Genomic DNA, 20,455 nt, shown 5'->3' on the forward strand with positions numbered 1-20,455 from the left:
TGCCCGACTAACTTTTGTATTTTCGTAGAGATGGGGTTTCACCATGTCGCCCAGGCTGGTTCTTGAACTCCTGGCTCAGTGATCTGCCCACCTTGTCCTCCCAAAGCATGGATAAACCCTTTATCCTTGTAACTCGCCTGTGACCAAGGAAGGGAAGGTCTTACTAACTCATTTTACACATGACCAAGATGAGGCTCAGAGAGGTCCAGTGACTCACAAGTTAGTGACAGAGGCACTCCTAACCCTTTGATTGCACTGACCTGAGAGTGATGGTTGTGATGATGGAGGTGATGGTAGAACTAACATTGAGTGACTTTGAGCAACTCTATTAGGTAAGTACAGTTGTTGTTCCCATTGACAGGTGAGGAAACTGAGGCTCAGAGAAATGCATGAACTTACCCCAAGGTGACACAGCTACTAGGTGATAAAGAAAAGATTCAAATCCTCGTAATGTGACTCCAAACCTCTTTTTTTTTTTTTTTTTTGAGACAGAGTCTCGTTCTGCCACCCAGGCTGGAGTGCAATGGCACATCTCGGCTCACTGCAGCCTCCACCTCCTGGGTTCAAGTGATTTTCCTGCCCCAGCCTCCCAAGTAGCTGAGATTACAGGCACGTGCTACCACACTTGGCTGATTTTTGTATTTTTAGTAGAGATGGGGTTTCACTGTGTTGGCCAGGCTGGTCTCTAACTCCTGACCTCAAGTGATCCACCCGCCTCAGCCTCCCAAAGTGCGGGGATTATAGGTGTGAGCCACTGTGCCCGTCCGCAAAGCTCTTTTTTTTTGAGACAGGGTCTCGCTCTGTCACCCAGGCTGGAATGCAGTGGTGCAATCATGGCTCACTGCAGCCTTGACTTTCCCGGGCCCATTCTATCCTCCCACCACAGCCTCCCAAGTAGCTGGGACCACAGGGATGTGCCACCATGCCCAGCTAATGTATTAATTTTTTGTAGAGATGAAGTCTCCTTATGTTCTCAAACTCCTGGGCTCAAATGGTCCTCCTGTCTCAGCCTCCCAAAGTGCTGGGATTACAGGTGTGAGCCACCGCACTCTGCCCAGAGTCAAAGCTCTTAACCACTGGCTCTTCTGGCTGAGGAATCCTCCCTGCCAAGATGCCAATGACGTAGGTGCTTTTCTCCAGCTCGCCTTATTCTATTTACCCACACTGAGAAACTAGCTGCATCGGTGAGTGAAGCCCACACCCGCCTTACTCTCAGAGACTCACTCAGTCTCTGCTGTGTGACTTTGGATGAATTTCTTTTCCTCTCTGAGCCTCAGTTTCCATGTCTGTGAAGTACAGAGTTTAAACTAGTTGAGAGCTGAGGTCCTGCTTTTCCATCGTCTGTGAATCTGTGAATTTATAACAACACAGGCTTCAGACTTTCTCCCCTGGCTGGGGGCTGTGGCTTATGCCTGTAATCCCAACACTTTGGGAGGCCTAGGCAGGGGGATCACGAGGTCAGGAGATCGAGACCATCCTGACCAACATGGTGAAACCCCGTCTCTACTAAAAATACAAAAATTAGCTGGGCGTGGTGGCACATATCTGTAATCCACGCCACTCATGAGGCTGAGGCAGGAGAATCGCTTGAACCAGAGAGTCAGAGGTTGCAATGAGCCGAGATCACGTTACTGCACTTAAGCCTGGTGACAGAGCAAGACTCTGTCTCAAAAAAAAAAAAAAAAAAAAGAATTTCTCCCCTGCCAACAATTTGAATTTGTTCCTGAATCAATTACAGGAGTAAAAATTCTACCTTATCTCTTCTGTCTCTCCGTCCCTCACTCTCTCTCTCCTCTTCCTTCCTCTTTCTCTCTCTCCCCTTCTCTCAATTTTCAGCCTAATTATAGTTAACTCTGTTATTTAGAGACTTATTATCCAAGCTCATTATGAGTAATTATTCAGTCTGGATGGGAAACAGCAACACTGCTAGTTTAATTTAATGCTTACCTAGTTCACTTAATTGGTAATAAGTCTTGGCAAAACGGTGGAATTCATGGGTCCTTGCTGGGTGGGTGGGTGGGGAGAGGCTGTGTATTGTTCTTAGAAAGATAAGGTTTCAAAGTAGAATGTGGGAGGAGGCAAGAAAAGGCTGCCTGTGACCTGGGCCGTGACATCTGTCCAGGTAGAGGCTGGCCCACAAGAGTGAAAGGCTACAAATTGCACAGAGCTAGAAGGACCTTAGGTCAGGTAGCACTTATTAAGCCCCTTCTGTGTGCCATACCCCATGCAAAGCTCTGGACAAACCTTATTCCTTATGTCTCACATGTGGGACTTGTACATTCGAAATAATGTAAGTACTACCTGCCTTCGGTAATTCAAGTCTTCTAGTGAGTATGTTCTCCTTTCAGTAGTATCTCAGGAATTTTGATAAGTTAAGGATAAATTTTCCCAATTGATACCACTATATCTTTTACCTCTCTCACCCTTTTCACAAAGGGAGGCCTTAGGCCCAGGCCCTTGGGCAGGCAACAGAATCTGGCTAGAAGTCAACATTGTTCAGCTTCGACTTTTTAAATAGTTTTAAATTATGGCAAATGACAGTGGTTGTCTATGTATGGAAGTGACGTGATTTTCCATTATAATAAAAATAAGTGAATTGTCATATAGAAAAATACAGGGTAGCTGGGCGCAGTGGCTCACACCTGTAATCCCAACACTTTAGGAGGCCGAGGCAGGTGGACCACCTGAGGTCAGAAGTTTGAGACCAGCCTGACCAACGTGGAGAAACCCTGTCTCTACTAAAAATACAAAATTAGCCAGGCGTGGTGGCACTTGCCTATAATCCTAGCTACTTGGGAGGCTGAGGCAGGAGAATCGCTTGAGCCCAGGAGGCGGAGGTTGAGGTGAGCCAAGATCATGCCATTGCACTCCAGCCTGGGCAATAAGGGCAAAACTCTGTCTCAAAAAAAAAAAGAAAGAAAAGTAAAATATTGGGTAAAATGAGGTCAAGGTGGTACGCAGATGTGGTAACACTTCCAAGGAGAGAGGAGGATGAAAAAAGTCCCCTTCAGGATTCTGGATTAGAGATTGTCCCAGGACATCTGCCAAATCCAAACGTTGCCTCAGAGTGCTTTTCAACCCAGGACTCCAGGCACCAGATGTCAGGGTGACCCCGCCCCCCCCTTCCCAGCCCCCCGTAGCCTCTCGAAGTTCTTCCCAGGCACCCCGCCCAAGCCCTGTGAGTCAAAACCAGGACACTCCAGTCCCTCCTGCCCCTCCTATCACCCCCATTGCCCCTTTGCCATCTCATAGACCACTGATCCCCCTCAGCCTGTCATTGGTCCTCCTGGACCCCCTTTGTACCCCTCAGTGGGTAAACTGAGGACCAAAGGGATGACTCCACAGCGAATAACAGCAGAACCCTGGCCAAACTGAAACAGCTTCCCTGGGCGAGCCCTGGTCCATCCCTACTTTGAGCTTTGGAGCCCAGCAGCCGGGGCCCTTCCTAGAGGAACAGCTCCCACCCCACAACCCCCAAGTCCTGATATGCCTGTCCTGTGGCCCATCCAAGAATCAATGTGTTACCCTTCCCAGCTGACTTTGTCTCCATAAAGGAACCTTCAAGCAGCACAGAGTAGTGGGTGGCAGAGTGGGGCAAAGGCGAAGGGGCCACAGAAGTGTGCCCACCATGCTTCCTGTGTGCCACCTTCAGCCTCACCCAGAGGGCAGGAGCATTGCAGTCATCCACATTCATGTCTTGCTCTGCCATGACGTGAATCCCACAGGGATCTCAGGGCCAATGTGTGGCGCATGTGGCCACCCTTGGGGGCTTTCCCACCCTCACCCAGCCAGAGCCCATCCCAAGACACCAGAAAAGAAAAACAAAGAGGTTCTGGAGCGAGCAGCGTCTGTCCTTATATCAGTTTTATTGGCGGTTTTGTAGCTCCCTGGGCCGGGCCTGGATGCCTAGGCCAGTCTCTTGCTCACGCGCTCATAGGTCACGCCTCCGATGGTGGAGACCTGAAAGAAGCCACCAGGACAGAGGGAGTCAGTGCCCCACCCCAAGGTAGCCAGGAGGCACCGCTGAAGGAAGAGAGCCTCCAACCCCAGCCTTGAGTAGATGAGAGTCAGGTGCACCACTTCTTTGGGCCTCAGTTTCCCTATTTGTTCCAGGAGTCAGTGTGCAGACTCCCTGTGATGAATGGCAACCAGCTGTGAGGGGTGATGTGACTCTGGGTATGGAACCCTGCACCTCTGTTCCTCTCCATTCACCCATGATTCCCCTGCATGATTCCATTTAATCCTCCCAACAGCCCTGTGAGGTTGTTCTCATTGTACAGATGAGAAAATGGAAGTTTAGAGAAGTCAAGTAACCCTTCCAAGGCCACACGCCATGGCTGCACTGCACAGTGTTTATGGGTACCTGTCACGTGCTCGGTGATGGGAAGATACAGTCCCTACTCTCTGGAAGCCTAAGGTTTAGTGGGAGAGGCAGGCGGGGGCATGCAGTTCATTGAAGGCCCACAGTGTGTGGTGCCCGGGGCTCCCTGCCGTGGAGCTGTGCTGCCATTGGAGGTGCACGTGTCATCAGCTGGTTCGCACACCCAGCAGAGGAAAGCAGCATTTCCATGAGAAGGGCGGGTAGTAAACAGAGAGCTGTGGGAGAGCCCAGAGGAGGCAGGGAGCCACTGACTAGGTAACAGGACGGGGAATTGGCTGTTGGGCAGAAGCCTGCAGAACTGGATTTGGAAAAGCAAACAGGAGAAAGGGAGTTCAGAGCAGAGAAACCACATGGCACAGAAAGGGAGATATGAACGGCTCTGGCCAGCTCAGGAGCAGTAGCTGGTCCAGGGGGGCTGGGCAGAGCATACCTGTAGGACTGGGCAGTAAGGCCATGGAAGGTCAAGCAGAGGAGTTTGGTCCTGATTCATGACAAAGGGCAGCAGTGTGAAGTGATGTGTGACTTGCATATGGGATGGATGGAAGGTGGAGGAGAGGTGGAATCAGAGCAGGCTAGTGCTTAGTGTAGGGGAGAGGTGATGAGAACATGGCAGGGGTGCTGGTGGCAGAAGGCAGGAGGGATGCTTACAAAATGCACTGTCTGTTGGTAGAGAAGTGGGGAGGTGCCAGGATGATTCTGGGCCTCTAGAGATGGGAGATTTGCAATCAAGACAGCTCCTTTCAGGGCCTAGTCATGGAACTTTGTTTATGTGTGTGCGTGCCTGGGTCTATGTGCATGCATACATGTGTGTGTGCCTGGCTGTGTCACGTGTGTGTGTGCATGACGACCCTGAACTCCAGCCACTGCCCACACTACATGGGCTCCATGATGAGGAACCTCTGGGTATTGACAAACAGGTTTGCTCAGCTTGGGAAGATCAATTCTCTTTTCAGGCCCAAATCTGCTTCCAGTTCTCCTGCCCTATGCTCTCCCTGCACACCTCACAGGCTGGGGAACTTTGCTGCTTCTAGGAGTTATTGACTGACATTTCATGTAAAAGTGCATCAAAAGTCCTTTCATTAGATCCTTTGAAATGTCAGTTTTCACCCAGGAGAAGAGGGATACAGTCACTTTTGTTCTTTTTACAGTTTTGCAACACTGTACATCTATTAATTTTTAGACTTTTTTTTTTTTTTAGACGGAGTTTTGCTCTTGTTGCCCAGGCTGGAGTGGGCACATTCTCTACTCACTGCAACCTCCACCTACCGGATTTAAGCGATTCTCCTACCTCAGCCTCCTAAGTAGCTGGGATTACAGGTGTGCACCACCACACTTGGCTAATTTTTTTAATATTTTTAGTAGAGACTGGGTTTCACCATGTTGGCTGGGCTGGTCTTGAACTTCTGACCTCAGGTGATCCACTTGCCTCAGCCTCCCAAAGTGCTGGGATTAGAAGCATGAGCCACCACACCCAGCCAATTTTTAGATTACTTAAACAAAAATGTTAAAGGGGGATAAAAAAGACCCGTGGGCCTGGGCAGAAGAGGCAGGGGGCCTAGTCTAGAAGTCAGCAGATGAGATCTGCCTCTACATGTACTAGCTGTGTGGCCATGGCCAAGTCCCATGCTATCTCTGAGCCTTGTAATGCTGCTCTCTCTGTAAAATGAGTATAATGGGAGGGCACGGAACCTCTTGGGCCGTGTTACGGACTCCATGTGTGTCCCCCAACCAAACCCATATGGTAAAGGTTGAAGCCCCAATGTGATGTTATTTGGAGATAGGACCTTTAGGAAGTGATTAGGTTATGAGGGTGGAGTCCTCATGAGGGATTAGTGCCCTTATAACAACAGACACAAGGCCTGATACAGTGGCTCAGCCTGTAATCCCAGCACTTTGGGAGGCCAGGGAGGGCAGATCACTTGAGGTCAGGAGTTCAAGACCAGCCTGACAAACATGGTGAAACTCTGTCTCTACTAAAATTACAAAAATTAGCTGGACATGGTGGCACACGCCTGTAATCCCAGCTACTCAGGAGGCTGAGGCATGAGAATCATTCGCATGAGGGAAGCGGAGGTTGCAGTGAGCTGAGATCACGCCACTGTACTCCAGCCTGGGCAACAGAGTAAAACTCCGTCTCAAAAAAAAAAAAAACAGGCCGGGCACAGTGGCTCATACTTGTAATCCCAGCACTTTGGGAGGCCGAGGGAGTACATATCATGGGGTCAGACCAACCTGGCCAACATGGTGAAACCCCATCTCTACTAAAAATACAAAAATAGCTGGGCATGGTTGTGCGCACCTGTAATCCCAACTACTTGGGAGGCTGAGGCAGGAGAATTGCTTGAACCTGGGAGGTGAAGGTTGTAGTGAGCCAAGTTTACGCCACTGAACTTCAGCCTGGACAACAGAGCAAGACTCTGTCTCAAAACAAAACAAAACAAAACAAAACAAAAAACCAGACACGAGAGAGATGACGTCTCCCTGCCATGTGAAGAAACCAGGACGGGGGCCCTCATAAGCCCCTGCCCATGCTGGCACCCTGATCTTGTACTTCCCAGCCTCCAGAGCTGTGTGAAATAAGTGTCTGTGGTGTAAATCATTTACACCAGTGTCAGAGAGGCAGTGTGCTCCTTTCCTCTTGACAGGGCTTGAGATGAGGGCACAAGGAAATGACAGACAGAGAGAGAGAGAAAGATCAAAAAAGGAGAAGCAAGGGGGTCACACAAACCCTGCCTCCCTCATCATGCCTTCCCTGCTAAAGAGCTTCAGGAAGGAGGGAAGGGCCCTTTCTAGACCAAACAGGACCCCAGAGGGTCTCTGACGCAGGTCACAGGCTCACAGTGAGGGAATGAAGTGTGGAAATGCCTTCTTTTCCTTGTTAACTTCACATCCATTTCTTCCACCTGGGGAAAATTTGGAGACCCACGGGAAAGAAACAGAAGTGAGAAGAAGGGCCTCCCAGGGCACCACCTCCTGTGTAGGAGGGTCCACAGATGTGTGTGTTGGACCTGCCAATATTGAAAGAATTTTTTAATTAGTTGCCAATATTTAAGAGTGTGGAGATTTCACATGGAAGTGCAAATTTCCATCTTCTCTGGATAAATCAGAAGATCTGGTAGAAGGCGCCTGATGTCCCTCATGGAAATGGAGTGGAGTGGTGGCTGTCCCTGGAGGAGCCCACCTGGACCACCTCCTTTATTTATATTCTGGGAAGGATCTTCTAGGCTTCCAGTCTTGTGCCCCAGAGGTGGCTGAGTGTGAGTGCTGCAGTCAGGCTACTTAGCATCAAATCCCAGCTCTGTCATCAAAGCTGTGTACTCCCTCACTTAGCTTCCCCATGCCTCAGTCTCCTCCTAAAATGGAGACAAAAATCCCCACCTAACAGGGTTATTTGAAGACCAAATGATATCATGTGCATCCAGCACTCAGAATAGAACCTGGTACAAGGGAAGTGCTGGTAAAGCCAGCTGCCCAGAGGCCTGCCTCTGAGGGGCTGTGGCCAGGAGACAGACAAATGTCCAGTAATCATCCCAGGGACCAGCAGGACACTCACCTCCACCAGCTTGTCACCCACGATCTCTGAGGTCTGGCGATAGTTGGGGAAATTCACCACCAGCTTCCCACCCTCCATCTGCACGGTGGCCTGGAATGGAAGCACAACATTAAGCCTGGGTTGTTGCAGGTGATTAGTAACTATCTGGGGCTGGTGGCACGGGGAGTAAGAAGAATTTACCAAGACCAGGCGCAGTGCTTACGCCTATAATCCCAGCACTTTGGGAGACTGAGGTGGGCAGATCACTTGAGGTCAGGAAGACCAGCCTGGCCAACATGGTGAAACCCCGATATTAAAAATACAAAAATTAGCCGGATGTGGTGGCTCATGCCTGTAATCCCAGTTACTTGGGAGGCTGAGGCACAAGAATTGCTTGAACCCGGGAGGCAGAGGCTGCAGTGAGCAGAGATTGTGCCACTGTGCTCCAGCCTGGGCAACAGAGCAAGACTGTCTCAAAAAAAAAAAAAAAAAAGAATTTACCAACACAGTTGTAGGCAAAAAAAAAAGTCAGATTTCTTAGAGAAAGTATGAAAATATGTTGCAAGGGTGCACTGGGCAGGTCAGCAAGAGAGGAGCTGACTGCAAGGAGACAAAGTCTTGCTGGAGAGTTTATAGACTTGCTTATGCAGTGTGCTGAACAGGATTTTGGGCAGTACTGACAAAGCAAAGGTTATAGTGAGATAACTTACATATTTCTATCAGTGGGGGTGACGATAGCTGGGCACAGGAAGATTGTGAGTTATTTGTGCAGGAGGGGTATGTGTTCTGGACCATGAAGAAAGGCAGACTTATAGCTTATTTGCTCTCCTTTTTTGCTTTCCCCTGCTGCCGCCAGCCTGACTCCTTTTCTATAATTAGAACTCCACATGGGTCACCAGAGGCCTAATGATAGAGGCAAATAGCTGGGGTTCAAATCCCTGGTCCCAGCATGTTCTGACTGCAGGGCCTTAGACACATTGCCTCAGTTTCTTCAGTTCTCTTTTTTTTTTTTTGAGGCGGAGCCTCACCCCGTTCCCTGTTGCCCAGGCTGGAGTGCAATGGTGTGATCTCGGCTCACTGCAACCTCCGCCTCCCGGCTTCAAGCGATTCTCCTGCCTCAGTCTCCCAAGTAGCTGGGATTACAGGTGCCCGCCACCACGCCTGGCTAATTTTTGTAATTTTAGTAGAGACAGCATTTCACCATATTGGCCAGGCTGGTCTCGAACTCCTGACCTCGTGATCCACCTGCCTCGGCCTCCCAAAGTGCCGAGATTACAGGCCTGAGCCACCGTGCCCGGCCAGTTTCTTCACTTCTAAAACAAAAGCAAATGACTGCGTTTTTTCTTCTAGCATTCAATATGTGGCAGGCACTATGCCAGGTGCTTTCATGCACTGTCTTGTTTAATCTTCACCACAGCTCTTGGAGCCAGAGACAGTATGTAGTCTCCTTTTGCATACTAGAGATACGAGGCTCAGGGGAGTGAAATGACTTACCCAAGGCCCTACAATTGCTGGTGGGAAATCATGGTTTCAAACCCAGCCAAGGCTCACTCCAGGGCCCAGCCTCTTCATCTCTGTGCTACATAGAGAGGCAACATTAAAAAAGCACTTATGGCCGGGCACAGTGGCTCACGCCTGTAATCCCAGCACTTTCGGAGGTCAAGGTGGGCAGATCACAAGGTCAGGAGTTCGAGACCAGCCTGGCCAACATGGTGAAACCCCGTCTCAGCTAAAAGTACAAAAATTAGCCAAATGTGGTGGTGCATACCTGTAATCCTGGCTACTCGGGAGGCTGAGGCAGGGGAATCGCTTGAACCCGGGAGGCAGAGGTTGCAGTGAGCTGGGATCATGCCAACTGCACTCCAGTCTGGGTGACAGAGTGAGTCTCGAAGGAAAAAAAAGCACTTATGCTCTCTAGTGCCTGGTGTGAAGGCCTGCCCCTGTTGTGTGACTAAGGCAAGGTATTGATTGATTGATTGATTGATTGATTGATTGATTTTGAGATGGACTCTCACTCTGTCACCCAGGCTGGAGTGCAGTGGTATGATCTCAGCTCACTGCAACTTCTGCCTCCTGGGTTCAAGCGATTCCCCTGCCTCAGCCTCCTGAGTAGCAGGAATTACAAGTATGCACCACCATGTCCAGCTAATTTTTGTATTTTTGGTAGAGACAGGGTTTCACCATGTTGGCCAGGCTAATCTCAAAATCCTGGCCTCAAGCCATCCACCCGCCTCGGCCTCCCAGAGTGCTGAGATTACAGGTAGGAGCCACTGTACCTGGCCAGCAAGCTTTTTAATCCCATGATTTAGCCTTCTCCCTCACTCTGGGGAGAGTAATTGTAGCAATGTCATAGGATTAACTGCATTAAGATGAAAAATCTATTCAGCAAGAGTCTAGGTTATATTAAGTGTTCAGCAAGTATTAGCTATTTTTCATATTGTTTTGGTGCCCATTTTTGACCATTAAAAATCAGGAGCATTAAATTGCCAAGTAACTCAAGCTCTTAATGCTGGAGGCCAAACTGGAGAAAGAAGCCTCAGCTTGGGAGCAGGGAGGCCGTGTTTGAGAAGGAGAAGTCGGGTAGAGGCCTGGGGAAGGACGGGGACAGCCAGTGGCCTCTCACCTTGAACTTCTTGCCCCCCATTGTCTGTATGTCGCTTTCCTTGCCAACAGTGAACTTGTTGGTCATGGTGTGTCCTCCGGAGTAGTGGTGGGACCAAGTGAAGTCCTGCCCATCCTGCTGCACCTCCGTGACGATCTTGAAGTTGCGGGCCTTTTCGATTACATCGCTGGAGAGCCCTGGACCCGGGGATAAGCAGAGTAGCCATATAAGAGCTGCTTTTAACCCTGTGGTTTGGGGAAAGAGCTTTCCTGCCCACCCCCACTGCCCTATCCCATGTACACGATAGGCTAGCCTGCAGGTTAAGAGCACAGTGCCTGAGACAGGTAATACATGTTGTGAGCCATGTGGCTGGGGGAAGTCACCCTCTGTATTCATCCTCAGTGTATTCATCCGCAAGATGGGGATAATAAGGCCCATCCCAAAGGGCTGTTACAAGAATTATATTCAATGTGAGTGTGTTTGTGAAGCTCCGGGCACATAATGGGTGCTCATCAATAATAACCAAGCTTCTGATAGTAATATAAATATAACGGAATCTTGCCAAGCTCGAGAAGTTCTGGAATTAATGAGACTTTCAAGACTGTGCCTTCTGGCCAGGTGAGGTGGTTCAGGCCTGTAATCCCAGCACCTTGGGAACCCAAGGCGGGCAGATCGTTTAAGGTCAGAAGTTCAAGACCAGCCTGGCCAATGTGGTAAAACCCCATCTCCACTAAAAATACAAAAAAAAACATTATCTGGGGATGGTGGCGGGTGCCTGTAACACCAGCTGCTTCAGAGGCTGAGGCAAGAGAATCACTTAAACCCAGGAGGCAGAGGTTGCAGTGAGCGGGGATAGTGCCACTGCAGTCCAGCCTGGGCTACGGAGCAGGACTCCGTCCCCTACCCTCCACCAAAAAAAAGATTGTGTCTTCTAATATTTTTATTTTACAGATAAGGAAGTGAGCACCCAGAATGGGAAAGGGACTTCCCAGTATTTCATTGAAAGTTAATGACAGAATCAGTGTAGAACCGAGGTGGGCTCCCTTCCCATTCCACAACACAAAGCTGTTAATGACAGAATCGGGTCTAGAACCGAGCTGGGTTCCCTTCCCATTCCACAACACGAAGCTGTCATGCTCCTTCAGGGCCACTGCCAGTGCATGACTCAGAGGGGCTCTCGACTCCTCCAGGTCCCAAGGCTCAATGGGCCTGGTCTCAGGGTTCCTTCGACCCAGCTGGCAGGCAAGAAGTGGCCACCAAGAGGGAGGGCATGGATATCCTTGAGCTGTCCTCTGAACCTTGAGAGTTACACTGCCTGAGACTTTTTAGATAGTGAGATACTGAGATTTCCACAAGATTGTCAGATCCACTGGTTCACTGGTTCCTCACAACAGACTCATGTTACAAGTCAAGCAGTGAGAGAAGGAATGAAATTCCTTCATTCCTTCCAGAGTGTTTGGCACAGTAAGAGACCTGTGTTTGCTGAATGACTGTGTGAAGAAGTGGCTTGTCAAACCTGGTCTCCACGCTAACCCTTTGGTTTCCTCTCCTAGGCAGGATGTGGTGAGACCATTCATCATAGGGTCCTGGGTGCCAATGGCCTCTGCCACTGACTTGGGCAAGTCACGCTGAGTCCCCATTGGTAACACTGAGATAGTCTTGCATATACCTGGTGTTAGATAAATGTTTGACAGGCTGGGCGCGTGGCTCACGTCTGTAATCCCAGCACTCTGGGAGGCCGAAGTGCGTGAATCACCTGAGGTTAGGAGTTTGAGACCAGTCTGGCCAACAGGCTGATAACCCTGTCTCTACTGAAAACACAAAAAATTAGCCACATGTAGTGGCACGCGCCTGTAGTTCCAGCTACTCGAGAGGCTGAGGCAGGAGAACTGCTGGAACCCAGGAGGCGGAGGTTGCAGTGAGCTGAGATCATGCCACTGCACTTCAGCCTGGGAGACAGAGCAAGACTGCGTCTCAAAAATAAATAAATAAAAATAAAATAAATACATGTTTGACTAAATAAACATCAAATCTCTACTTCACCATCCAAGTCTCCACTTTACCAGTTACTAGCTGTGTGACTTTGGACTAGTTACTCAATTCTCTGGGCCTCAAGTTTTCCCTCAGTAAAGTGGAGATACTAATATATTCTATGTGTGTTTTAAAGTCAGAGTATCTAGGCTGGGCGCAGTGGCTCACACCTATAATCCCAGCACTTTGGGAGGTCAAGCCGGGTGGATCACCTGGGGTCAGGAGTTCAAGACCAACCTGGCCAACATGGTGAAACCCCGTCTTTTCTAAAAAATTACAAAAAAAATTTAGCAGGGCGTGGTGGTGCACACCTGTAATCCCAGCTACTGGGGAGGCTGAGGCAGGAGAATCACTTGAACCTGAGAGCCAGAGGTTGCAGTGAGCCGAGATGGTGCCATTGCACTCCAGCCTAGGTGACAGAGTGAGACCCTGTCTCAAAAATGAAATAAAATAAAATAAAGTTGAAGAGTGTCGGCCAGGCGCGGTGGCTCACGCCTGTAATCCCAGCACTTTGGGAGACCAAGGTGGGTGGATCACCTGAGGTCGGGAGATCAGGACCATGCTGGCCAACATGGTGAAACCCTGTCTCTACTAAAAATACCAAAAAAAAAAAAAAAAAAAAATTAGTAGGGCGAGGTGATGGGCGCCTGTAGTCCCAGCTACTTGGGAGGCTGAGGCAAGAGAATGGTGTGAACCTAGGAGGCAGAGCTTGCAGTGAGTGGAGATAGCACCACTGCACTTCAGCCTGGGCGACAGAGCAAGACTCCGTCTCAAAAAAAGAAAAAAAAAGAGTGTCTTAGTTCTTATCCTCAGAGTCTGGGAGAAAGCAGTTGCTCAACAAATGTGTGAATGAATGAATGAAATCCTGTCCCACCGTGACAAACCAACCCCGAGGAAGGGATACGCAGGAGCTCACTCACCGAGGAGCTTCATGAACTCATCATAATTCTTCTCACTCTCCATCTCGAACTTGCCAGTGAAAGCCATGCTGCTGGGAGGCTGGAGCCAGAGAGCAGAGGGATGAGGAGAACTGGTGGTGCTGAGGGGTCTGCTTTCCCAGCTTATAAACTCTCCCAGTTGCTGAGGCTCAGCCCCTAAGTCACCCCACTTCTTCTCCCTCCTGTCCTGAAGAGGAAGCACTCGCTGTTTTATGATGTGGGCAGGACCTAAAGGGACAGAGCCCCAAGGTTATTCACCCTGGGGAAGTGCTGCCATTGCCCGCAGGGTCAGGATGGCAACGAGTTTGAGGAGTCATCACCTCTCTGCCCATCTCTCCCTCCATTCCCACACGCCCTGCCCTCAACCCATGCTCTCACCATCTCTCATCACTCATGCACTCTCTCACTCTGCAACCAAAGCACTTGTTCTTGTGTAAGCAGGATGTGATGTGCCCCAAGAGAAAAGCAGGTGGCTGACCTGGGGCATGGGGAAGGAGCAATGGTGTCCAGCAGCTGGTGCATGTTTGGGGAGGAGGTGGCATTTGGCACCCATCTTGGAGGACCAATAGGACTTGGATGTGTAGGGAAGCAGGAAGGTTGGAGAAGGCTCAGAACAAAGGGAGATGATATTCTAGGGTGAGGGAACAGTGTGATGAAGATGGAAATGGTCATGATGAAAGGAAACAGTGAGTCTGGCTGGAGCAAAGCAAACTTGAAGGACAATAGATGCCCCTAAGGGTGGAGATAATGCAACCAGAGTACAGCAGCCACCCATGGACCTAGGCAGCACACCTGGAGGAGAAGGTGCCAGGTGCCTTGAAGACGCCTGTGTGCCAGGCACTGGGCTGGGAGCTGGATGAGTTTTATTTTGTTCAAGCTTCAGAGCTGGAAGGGGTTTAGGGTTCAGAATCTTGACTTCCATTTCCTGCTCTGTCTCTCAGTACCATTTCACATGCTGGGACTCTGTCTCCTCAGTGATCACTCCAGTCTATCTATCTTGTGAGATAGTCCTCTGCATTGGGCATAATTGACAGTGCAAAGTATAAAACACTCTGCAAAGGCTCTCATGGTTATTATTTATTTATTTATTCATTTATTTTTGAGATGGAGTTTCATTCTTGTTGCCCAGGCTGGAGTGCAAAAGTGTGATCTCGGCTCACTGCAACCTCCGCCCCCTGGGTTCAAGCAATTCTCCTGCCTCAGCCTCCCGAGTAGCTGGGATTACAGGCATGCACCACCACACCCAGCTAATTTTGTATTTTTAGTAGAGAAGGGGTTTCTCCATGTTGGTCAGGCTGGTCTCGAACTCCCAACCTCAAGTGATCCGCCTGCCTCAGCCTTCCAAAGTGCTGGGATTACAGGTGTGAGCCACCGCACCTGGCCGATTATTATTAATTCAGGAAATCTCTGCATGTCTATTTCCTTTTCCCAAACTTGCTCTCCATGAATCTCCCTCATTTCCATCTCAAGCTGAATTCAATACAGTTGCTGACTCCCAGACCTGGGACTAAGGAGTCTCTGAACTGATGAAAAACCAACTCTGCCGCATCTTACCAGGCTTTAATCTCCAATCTTGGAATTTCTAACTCCAGCCAGGACTCTTACTTTAGTCTAACAGGCAGACAGACAGACACACACACACACACACACACACACACACACACACACATATATCATGGATTTTTCTAAGTTATATATACAAAAATTTCAAATAATTCAGAGCAAGTGACAGTCCTGTCAGAGGTGACCTGTGATAATAGTTTGGTATCTCTCCTTCCAGGCTTTTTCTTTTCTTTTCCTTTCTTTTCTTTTTTTCTAAGACAGGGTCTCTGTTTGTTGCCCAGGCTGGAGTGCAGTGTGTGATCTCAGCTCGCTGTAGCCTCGACCTCCCAGGCTCAAGTGATCCTCCCAACTCAGCCTCCCAAACAGCTGGGACTACAAGTACATGCCACCATGCCTGACTTTTTTTTTTTTTTTTTTTTTGAGGTGAAGTCTCCCTCCGTTGCCCAGGCTGAAGTACAGCGGCGCAATCTTGGCTCACTGCAACCTCTGCCTCCCAGGTTCTCCTGCCTCAGCCTCCCAAGTAGCTGGGACTACAGGTGCACACCACCACGCTCAGCTCATTTTTAGTAGAGACAAGGTTTCACCATGTTGGCCAGGCTGGTCTCAAACTCCTGAGCTCAGGTGATCGGCCCACCTCGGCCTCCCAAAGTGCTGAGATTACAGGCCTGAGCCACCACACTCAGCCCTTTTAGGCTTTTAAATGCACATATTTACTTTCTTGTATAAATGAGACTATATTGTTCTGTTACCTCTTGTTTATGTAATGATATAGGCACATGTCTGTATCATTACAAAAGGGTATATAATATCCTGTTCAATAGCTCCAGAATATTCTACCATATGTATGTCTCATAACTTACTTAGCTATTGCTGGATTTTTTAGGTTGTTTCCAATCTTTTCCTATTATAAATAACTGTGATAAAAATATTCTTGTTCACACCTTTCACTGTACATGTCAGATTGTTTACTAAGATTACTTGCTAAGGGTGAATTCCCAGACATGAAATTCCTAGAACAAAGGATATTAGTGTTTAAAATTTGTATATCTATTACTTTACTGCCTTTCAGAAAAGCTGTAGCAGTTTACACTCCCGCCTAGAGCATGTGAGAATTTCCGCTCACTGATAATAATAATGATGAAATAACAATGACAAGAATAGCTCACATTTATTGGATCTTTATTGTGCATTTGGCACTCAGCTGAGTGTTTTACATGAAGGATCTTATTTAATCTTCAGAACAACTCTATGAGGTATGTACTGATATTGCCTCCATTTCACCTAGGGGCAAACAGAGGTTCAGTGAAGTATTAACCTTGACAAAGTATACCATGCCAGAGTCACAGAGCCCCGGTGTATAGTTTATATTTACTTTTTTTTTTTTTTTTTTGAGATGGAGTCTCGTGGCATGATCTCGGCTCACTGCAACCTCCGCCTCCCAGGCTCAAGCAATTCTCCTGCCTCAGCCTCCTGAGTAGCTGGGCTTACAGGTGCCCACCATCATGCCCGGCTAATTTTCTGTATCTTTAGGAGAGACGGGGTTTCTCCATGTTGGCCAGGCTGGTTTCGAACTCCTGACCTCGTGATCTGCCCACTTCGGCTTCCCAAAGTGCTGGAACTACAGGCATGAGCCACCGCACTCGGCCTATATTTACTCTTAAAATAGCTTTCAACATTTTTTTTCAAAAAATCCCCATAATCCCATAACCCTAATACAAGTAAACTGCTTTTATTAATTTATTTATTTATTTATTTATTTGAGACAGAGTCTCGCTCTGTCGCCCAGGCTGGAGTGCAGTGTCACATCTCGACTCACTGCAACCTCCGCCTCCTGGGTTCAAGCCATTCTTCTGCCTCAGCCTCCCAAGTAGCTGGGATTATAGGCGCCCACCACCATGACTGGCTAATTTTTCTATTTTTAATAGAGACAGGATTTTACCATGTTAGCCAGACTGGTTTCGAACTCCTGACCTCAAGTGATCCACTTGCTTCAGCCTCCCGAAGTGCTGGGATTACAGGTGTGAGCCACGCTGCCCGGCCTTATGTTTTCTACTCTCTTCCTCCCTCTTTTGCTATTTATCTCTCCTTCTCCCTCATTATTATTTTCTTTCTTATCAACTATAACAGATATACAATAACCATACCCCACATAAATACAATATTGCATTCTGTTTTTCTTCACCCAGCATTCGTTTGTAAGCACAGTCCCATGTTTCTAAAAAGCTGTCAGGTTGGGCCAGGTGCAGTGGCTCACACCTGTAATCCCAGCACTTTGGGAGGCTGAGGCAGGAGGATCACGAGGTCAGGAGATTGAGACCATCTGGCTAACACGGTGAAACCCCATCTCTACTAAAAATACAAAAAAATTAGCCGGACATGGTGGCAGGCACCTGTAATCCCAGCTACTTGGGAGGCTGAGGCAGGAGAATTGCTTGAACCCATGAGTCGGAGGTTGCAGTGAGCCGAGATGTGACACTGCACTCCAGCCTGGGGTACACAGCGAGACTCTGTCTCAAAAAAAAAAAAAAAAAAAAAAAGTGGGGGCCGAGTGCCGTGGCTCATACCTGTAATCCCAGCACTTTGTGAGGCCAAGGTGGGTGGATCACAAGGCCAGGAGTTCAAGACCAGCCTGGCCAACATGGTGGAACCCCATCTCTAGTAAAAATACAAAAATTAGCCAGGTATGGTGGTGGGTGCCTGTAGTCCAGCTGCTTGGGAGGCTGAGGCAGGAGAATTGCTTGAACCTGGGAGGCGGAGGTTGCAGTGAGCCAAGATCACACCCCTGCACTCCAGCCCAGGCAACAGTGTGAGACTCCATCTCAAAAAAAAAAAAAAAAAAAAAAAGCTGTTTGGCCAGATGTGGTGGCTCATACCTGTAATCCCAGCACTTTGCAAGACCAAGGCAGGCGGATCACCTGAGGCCAGGAGTTTGAGACCAGCCTGGCCAACATGTCGAAAACCCTGTCTCTACTAACAACACAGAGAATTAGCTAGGCATGATGGCACGTGTCTGTAATTCCAGCTACTGAGGAGGCTGAGTCACGAGAATCACTTGAGTGTGGGAGGCTAAGGCCATGGTGAGCCGAGATCATGCCACTGCACGCCAGCCTCGGGGACAGAGTAAGACTTTGTCTAAAAAAAAAAAAAAAAAATTCTTGTAGAGACAGAGTCTCACTATGTTGCCCAGGCTGGTCTCAATCTCCTGGGCTCAAGTGATCTTCCCACCTTAGCCTCTCATAGTGCTGGGATTATAGGTGTGAGCCACTGCACCCAGCCTTGAGCAGCATTTTAATTTCCCCCAAAAACTTTTCCTTTGCGTTGACCACTCAGGTAACTATTTGACTCAAGAGACCTAGCTTTTGGTCTATCTCATTATTCCCCCATTCAGCTTAATCATTTCTAATGTTTGATTTAAAGTGAAAGATGCGGCCGGGCGCAGTGGCTCAAGCCTGTAATCCCAGCACTTTGGGAGGCCGAGACGGGTGGATCACGAGGTCAGGAGATCGAGACCATCCTGGCTAACACGGTGAAACTCCGTCTCTACTAAAAAAATACCAAAAAAAAACTAGCCGGGCGAAGTGGCGGGTGCCTGTAGTCCCAGCTACTCGGGAGGCTGAGGCAGGAGAATGGCGTGAACCCGAGAGGAGGAGCTTGCAGTGAGCTGAGATCCGGCCACTGCACTCCAGCCTGGGCGACAGAGCAAGACTCCGTCTCAAAAATAAATAAATAAATAAATAAATAAATAAATAAATAAATAAATAAATAAAGTGAAAGATGCACAACTTCTCCTTTCACTTGAACACTTAGAAGACATTTTCAGGTTTTTAACTGGCCTAATTTCTTTTGTTGTTGAGAGAGGGTCTCTCTCTGTCACCCGGGCTGGAGTGCAGTAGCAAAAAAAAAAAAAAAAAACGCCTCACTGCAGCCTCAACCTCCCAGGCTCAGTCTTCCACCTCAGGCTCACAAGTAGCTAGGATCACAGGCATACACCATCATGCCCAGCTAATTTTTTAAATTTTTTTGTAGAGACGGGCTCTGCTTTGTTGCCTAGGCTGGTCTCCAACTCCTGGGCTCGTGCAATCCTCCCACCTTGGCCTCCCAAAGTGCTGGATTACAGGCATAAAGCATCATGCCCAGCCTAATGGGCCTAACTTTGATATTGTGTCTCAGGGAATAAGAAGGCCTGAGGAGGGAAAGAGAGATGGGGAATGGGTAGAAGTTCACTGTTTTGACCAGGCACAGCAGCTCACGCCTGTAATCCCAGCACTATAGGAGGCTGAGGCAGAAGGATTGCTTGAGCCCCGGAGTTTAAGACCAGTCTGGCAATATAGTGAGACGAAAAAGTCATTTTTATTAAAAAATTTTTAAATTAGCCAAGTGTGGTGGTGTGTGCCTATAGTCCCAGCTACTTGAGAGGCTGAGATGGAAGGATCGCTTGAGCCCAGAAGGCAGAGGCTGCATGAGTCAACATTGTGCCACTGCACTCCAGCCTGGGCAACAGAGTGAGAATTTGTCAAAATAAGGAATAAGGAAGGAAGGAAAGAAAGAAGGAAGGAGGGAAGGAAGGAAGGAAGGAAGGAAGGAAGGAAGGAAGGAAGGAAGGAAGGAGGGAGGGAGGGAGGGAGGGAGGGAAGGAAGGAAGGAAGGAAGGAAGGAAGGAAGGAAGGAAGGAAGGAAGGAAGGAAGGGTGGGCAAAGATTCACTCTTAGATAGGTGGGGCTTATGGTACCCCAAAACAATTACAATAATAACATCAAAGATTGCTGATCACCAGAACACATATAAAAATAATAATAAAGTTTGAATACTGTAAGAACTACCAAAATGTGACCCAGAGACAAAGTGAAAAATGGTGCTGACAGATTTGTTCCACATGGGGTTGCCGCAAACATTTGATGTGTGAAAAACAGTTTCTCAGGGAGACTAAGGCTGGAAGATCACTCGAGCCTAGAGTTTAAGACTACAACAAGCTATGATCATGCCACTGCACTCCATCCTGGGCAACAGAGCCAGATCCCGTCTCTAAAAAAACTAAAAAATAAACAAATAAAAATAAAATACAGTATCTATGAAGTACAATCAAGTGAAATGCAATAAAACAAGATATGCCTATATTTCCTTGAACTAAAGCCCCAGGATGGGACTACCAACTTAAGGGGTCTGGAACATTCTTACAACTCATACAATGTTTTGTGAAATTGGGACTGAATTACTTTACACCCAGCTTAACTGGGACTCAGAGTTTCGAACATCTTTGATACTTTCCTGCCCCTCAACATAACAAATTGTGCCATCTTGAGAATTTCTTTCTTTTCAACAACTTTTATAGTAAAAAGGGATTTTATTTTCCGATTATAAAAGTAATATATCTTCATAGTAGAAAATCTGTGGCAGGGAGTGGTGGCTCA

The 20,455-nt window shown here is 48.3% G+C and overlaps 1 protein-coding gene across 1 annotated transcript; it reads right to left on the reverse strand.

Moving 5' to 3' along the window:
- Nucleotides 1-3,849: 3,849 nt before the first annotated feature.
- On the reverse strand, nt 3,850-13,584 carry FABP6 (fatty acid binding protein 6). The gene is made up of 4 exons (XM_008015188.3): nt 13,467-13,584; nt 10,537-10,712; nt 7,935-8,024; nt 3,850-3,960 (listed from the first exon to the last, which is right to left on the reverse strand). The coding sequence occupies exons 1-4, from the start codon at nt 13,531-13,533 to the stop codon at nt 3,907-3,909; spliced, it is 387 nt and encodes a 128-aa protein (XP_008013379.1). The 5' UTR covers nt 13,534-13,584; the 3' UTR covers nt 3,850-3,906.
- Nucleotides 13,585-20,455: the final 6,871 nt, after the last annotated feature.

The sequence above is a fragment of the Chlorocebus sabaeus genome, chromosome 23 (genome assembly GCF_047675955.1).
Source record: "Chlorocebus sabaeus isolate Y175 chromosome 23, mChlSab1.0.hap1, whole genome shotgun sequence".
In the NCBI taxonomy this organism is placed as follows: domain Eukaryota; kingdom Metazoa; phylum Chordata; class Mammalia; order Primates; family Cercopithecidae; genus Chlorocebus; species Chlorocebus sabaeus.

What these genes read in the sequence shown, in the direction of transcription:
- FABP6 (XM_008015188.3), bottom strand. Translation starts at nt 13,533, where the DNA reads ATGGCTTTCACTGGCAAGTTCGAGATGGAGAGTGAGAAGAATTATGAT. An exon ending in TGAGTTCATGAAGCTCCTCG is followed by an intron (nt 10,713 to 13,466) that starts GTGAGTGAGCTC and finishes CCCCGGGTCCAG; the next exon opens with GGCTCTCCAGCGATGTAATC. An exon ending in TGGGGGGCAAGAAGTTCAAG is followed by an intron (nt 8,025 to 10,536) that starts GTGAGAGGCCAC and finishes CTTCCATTCCAG; the next exon opens with GCCACCGTGCAGATGGAGGG.